Raw genomic sequence first — 4,872 nt, forward strand, 5'->3', positions numbered from 1 at the left:
CTCTCTTAAACTGCCTGAACTTGTCGTAAATTGCTTGTTTCAGCCTGATGAATGCCACCTGTTCATGAGGAGGTGCGTGTTCCTGAGATGTGATCATTGGCATAATCACTCATAAACTTTGTTCGTACTTCAGAGAAAATTGATGAATGTCACAAATGTTCTTAAATCACTTGTACATGCATCTTATGAACAAATCTGTTCATACAAGTGCTTTTTGCAGGAGGCCTATTGATTCATTGATAGGTGTCAGGATGTGATACACATTTCACTAAATGATACCAAAAAGATGGTAAATGGAATTTAGAGCAGCTTTAAGATTGATGATTTTTTTTTTTTTTGCGATCAACAGGTGTGAGAAAGGGAACATCATCATCACTTTAACGTACATCTCCTCATCTCATTTGGGCTGCTGACACAAAATTACGACCTCAGAGTATGTGACATCATCAGCATGCATGGTCTCAGTGTGCTTGTCATTGGATAAAGGAGTGACCTCTCTAGATGATTTGAACTTGATATCAGAGTAGACCACATCCTATGAGTAAGAGTGAGAGAGAGTGTTATGGTGGAGACTTTGTTGTGCAGTATTATCATCATAATCATCATGTTGCTTTGTTGAAACAACTATCATCTTTCTGTTAAACATCCTAACAACAGTATAATAATATTTATCTGAACTAATTCAACTGAACTTCATGGATGTGGCCTAAAAGCAGCTCTGAGCTCACCTCATCTCTCCTGATGACTGATAGCCTGGCCACATCAATCACAGGACCATCTTTATCTGAAAGACAGACACGCATTAGATAAGGGAACTGAAACACATAACAAAGGGTATAAACAAATCAGCTGCTGTTTGGAAATAGGGTGAAGAGAAACTTGTGCAATGCATCCTCACCAATGTAGACACGGTTCCTGACCACAGAGTTACATCTGAGTACAGGAAACAAAAGTGCCATGATTAGTTCTTCTGAATGTTTTGAATTTTCTTCCAAATCCTTGAAATCTCGAATACAAACAGTTATTTGTTGAAACGATTTGTTGTTAAAATGAACCGATTAAGGACAGTTTTTCTTTTTACGTCTTGGATGGACTGAATATTCAAAACATATTTGCAACAAGAGCGAGCAAATTAAAGAAATGTGTATGTTTTTTTTAAAAAAGGGTTGTGACAAGTTAGAAACCTAAATGTATTTTAGTAAAAGGGGTGAATTTATGGGACAAACTTGAGAATAATTTCAAAATGTCCGGTTCAATACACAAATTAAAATATGAAATAATAGTTTGATATTCCATTACAATTCATGTACATGACAAATGTCCTCAAATGTAACCCATCTGTGAACTGAATATATATATTTTTTCCTCCTCAGTCCAGCTTCAGCACTGAGTCAGCAGAGCAGATTTAGTTATTTTTAAAAATGTGTACTAAATGGATGATTAGTCTTGTGACATAAGGCTCTTAGTTCTGGGAAGAGTTTTTTAAAAATTTTTTTTTTACAGTTTCTACACTCCCACACAAAATACATATCACACACACACACACACACACGCACACACACACGCACACACACACACACACACACACACCTTCTCATGGAGATGTGGTAAACTGTGGCCGCCATGATCACTAGCAGCAGCATGATGGCGATCACTACTGCAGCAATGACTCCTGATGATAACGGCATCTGTTCTGGGAGAGGAAGCATGACTGTGATCAACCCTGTGTGCATCTGTCCCCACGGACTTTTATTTTTATTATTGTATATCAGAATCAGACGTGATGTATTTATTTATTAGGTACAATAAATGATGAATTTATCCTTTCAGTATAACTGGTGCAGTGACATTTTTAGGAATATTTCAAATGAAAAAATATCTTACAATCGTCTAATCACACAACACTTGACATATTTTTCTCATGGCGGCATCAATTCAATTTTGAATTTCTAATCAGTTTCAGATGCCGATCCAAGTTTCTGACCCACTATAACATCAAATTGCAATACTGATACACACCGATTTTGAAAACTGTCTTTAAATCATCTTAATTTGGCAGCAGATTGTATAGAAATATGTAGGGTTGCAACTAATTATATAACCCATTATTTTATTTATCGAATAATCAGCCAATTATTTTCTTGATTAATTAATAATAGTGAAAAATACAAAACTGTCATGTATTACACAGAAAAGCTTCAAATCTTCACTTTGAGAAGCTGCAACCAGCATTTTTCCCTAAAATTAATCAAAATTAATACTGGATTATATTACTTTACTATTAGGTTACTGTACATACTCACCTTGAACAAAAAGTTTGGTGGTTCCTTTAAATGCACCATTGGGGAAGGTTGAAACACTGCAGATGTATGACCCTGCATCTGTCTTTTTCACATTTTTAATGATCAGAGATTGTCCTGTAAGGTCCACTCTCTCCTTCAGAGAAGTATTATGAGTAACCACTCCATATTGGCTACTAGAAACAATAATGGTGATTTTCTCTCCTTCTGGAGGGTTGAAGTCCCACTCAAACTGTGTAATGTGTATGTCTGGTCCTTGGATGAACGGGCATGGCAGGGTGACATCACGCTCAACATATCCAGTCACTTCATACCAGGTTTCGACTTTTTGTGCCTCAAGAGCTGCCAAACACCACGGTAATATGGTGACAGGGAAAGAGAAAGACAGATTAAATGGAAATGAAATGTACAGTCTTGTAAAACTCTGACTGCACTCTTTGACTGACTCTTGTATTTTCTTTATAGTAATAACTCATTTTATCTTATTTCAGGCACATATGGAGTTAACAGCTCTGATTAAACATATGTACTTTTCACATCACTACATTTATTTGCAGTAATAGAGGAACAGTGTGTCATTATAGAACTGGGCTCTAACGTGTCTGTAAGTGTATAGATTGTGTCAAAGAGAAATTTCACACCTAAACCTCTAAAATCATCAATTTAAATGATTCATAACAATATTGCCAACCACCACATGTTCCATACACAGCAACCTACGTACATTTGCACTGTGAACAAGCTTTTTGTCTTACCTGGGAATAATGTGATGTGAATCAACTTCAGCAGTATGTAAGGTGATTTTCTGCAAATTTTCATTGTGCAGAACTACAGGGTGTGGACAAAATAAACATATACGAATGAATGCACAACAATTGAGGAAGTTACTACAGTAAACCAATGTTACAAAGTCAGTCACATTCACTGGTGGAATGTAACTAAGAACATTTACTCAAGTACTGGACTTCAGTACATTTTTAACGTACTTTACTTGAGTATTTTCATTTAATGCTACTTGATACATCTACTCCACTATATGTCAGAGGGAAATACTGTACTTTTTTCTCCACTACATTTATTTGACAACTGTAGTTACTCGTTACTTACAGATTGAAATTTTACATAAAATAACATAATGATGATCTTATAAATTACACTGCATTGTTAAGATTAAACCAGAGGTTCCCAAACATTTTGTCTTGCGGGCCCTTACAAAAAAACAACAACAAAAATAAAACCAGTGCGTATTTGTGTCTCTTTGTCATGAGTTGTTTGCAGTTCCACCAAACAGACTATTCACCTCACATGGCTTCAAATAAATAACAGTTTGAGATCCAAAGAGGTAAAACTCTCCAATATTTCACAAAAACGCAAAGATTAAAGAAAAGTTCTGAAAAATTAATCCAAATTCACGTTGCAGAACTGTGTTTCCTCTTCTTTCCTTCCCAATCTATCATCTCAAGAGTCCAGATCCCTCAGATGTATCTTATGACCCTTATAAAGCAGTTCAAATGAGCTCCATCTGGAGCAGCTACAACAATATAAGGCTGCTTATGCTTAGACTCATCAGTATGAATAATGTACTTTGTTAAATGTATATCATATATCTGTCACAGCCCGATTTTCTGCAAAACGAGTATTAGCTGATATTACTTAATACTTTTACTTAGGTAAGATTTTAAATGCAGTACTTAAATAAAGGATCTGAGTACTTCTTCCACCACTGGTCACGTTAAGTTAAAGCAGCTTTCAAGTCAACATTAAGGAAACTTACGAGGTTACAAAGAGGCAGATCCGTCCAGCTGATCAGTCGAAAACACTGAAAAATCATGCAATGTGGCGACAGGTCTCAAAAATGTGGCAAACAGAAAAATTAGCATTTCCAAAGAGGAACATACAGATTGGTGTCAACTCGGACCTCACCAACACTGACTCAAACACACGCGATATTTGCCACAACGTTACAATGATCGAGCTGCCTCAGATCCTACTGTACATATAAACCAAACTTGTAAAATGTGTGTTTGATGTTGTGTTTTGTCCGCTCACTGTAGGATTCTCAAGCTTCAACTTAGATAAAATCAAGATTTATAAACTGCTTACTAAATCACAGCTGAGAAACAAAGCAAATGGCAGTCAATTAAAATAACTTGCCCAGAAAAAGAGGAACATTTTTGCGTGACTACGGCAGGAGGTGTTTTCCCATCTCGCAGCACTTTTTCTTGGAATACAAACGTAATCAAAAGTGGTTTCTTTATTGCGTGTTTAAGTCTGTGATAATTCAGCAATGAGTAGTCTGCACCGTTCACTGCTGCTCATTGGTGTGTAATGGTATCCACAGAGAAACACTGACCTCATGTGGTCAAATGGTGATGGTGTCCTCTACAGCAGTGGCTCTCAAAGTGGGGTCCGGGGACCAGGCGTCCTTGAGGAGGTTCCAAGGGGTCCCCAGCAAAGTTTCAGTGTAATTCCACGTAACACAATGACAGAATATATGACTATTTTGGTCATGTGTTTCATACACTTTCTGTACTAAAACATTTAAAAGCAAATATTTTGTCAGACAAAATCT

At 36.5% G+C, this 4,872-nt stretch overlaps 1 protein-coding gene across 1 annotated transcript; it reads right to left on the reverse strand.

Annotated features, from left to right (window-relative positions):
* Positions 1–4,574, reverse strand: LOC122987339. Its single transcript, XM_044359160.1, has 7 exons — positions 4,075–4,574; positions 3,056–3,128; positions 2,304–2,642; positions 1,591–1,693; positions 899–933; positions 729–784; positions 1–535 (listed from the first exon to the last, which is right to left on the reverse strand). Exons 1-7 carry the CDS (start codon positions 4,129–4,131, stop codon positions 398–400), a joined length of 801 nt encoding a protein of 266 aa, XP_044215095.1. The 5' UTR covers positions 4,132–4,574; the 3' UTR covers positions 1–397.
* Positions 4,575–4,872: the final 298 nt, after the last annotated feature.

Source organism: Thunnus albacares, chromosome 8 (genome assembly GCF_914725855.1).
Source record: "Thunnus albacares chromosome 8, fThuAlb1.1, whole genome shotgun sequence".
Lineage (NCBI taxonomy): Eukaryota > Metazoa > Chordata > Actinopteri > Scombriformes > Scombridae > Thunnus > Thunnus albacares.

Bases quoted from the DNA above. Each gene is read 5' to 3' on its own strand.
- LOC122987339 (XM_044359160.1), bottom strand. From the start codon at position 4,131: ATGATTTTTCAGTGTTTTCGACTGATCAGCTGGACGGATCTGCCTCTT. The intron at 3,129-4,074 runs GTAAGTTTCCTT...CACACCCTGTAG, and splicing joins ATCTGCCTCTTTGTAACCTC to TTCTGCACAATGAAAATTTG. The intron at 536-728 runs GTGAGCTCAGAG...TCTTACTCATAG, and splicing joins CAGTCATCAGGAGAGATGAG to GATGTGGTCTACTCTGATAT.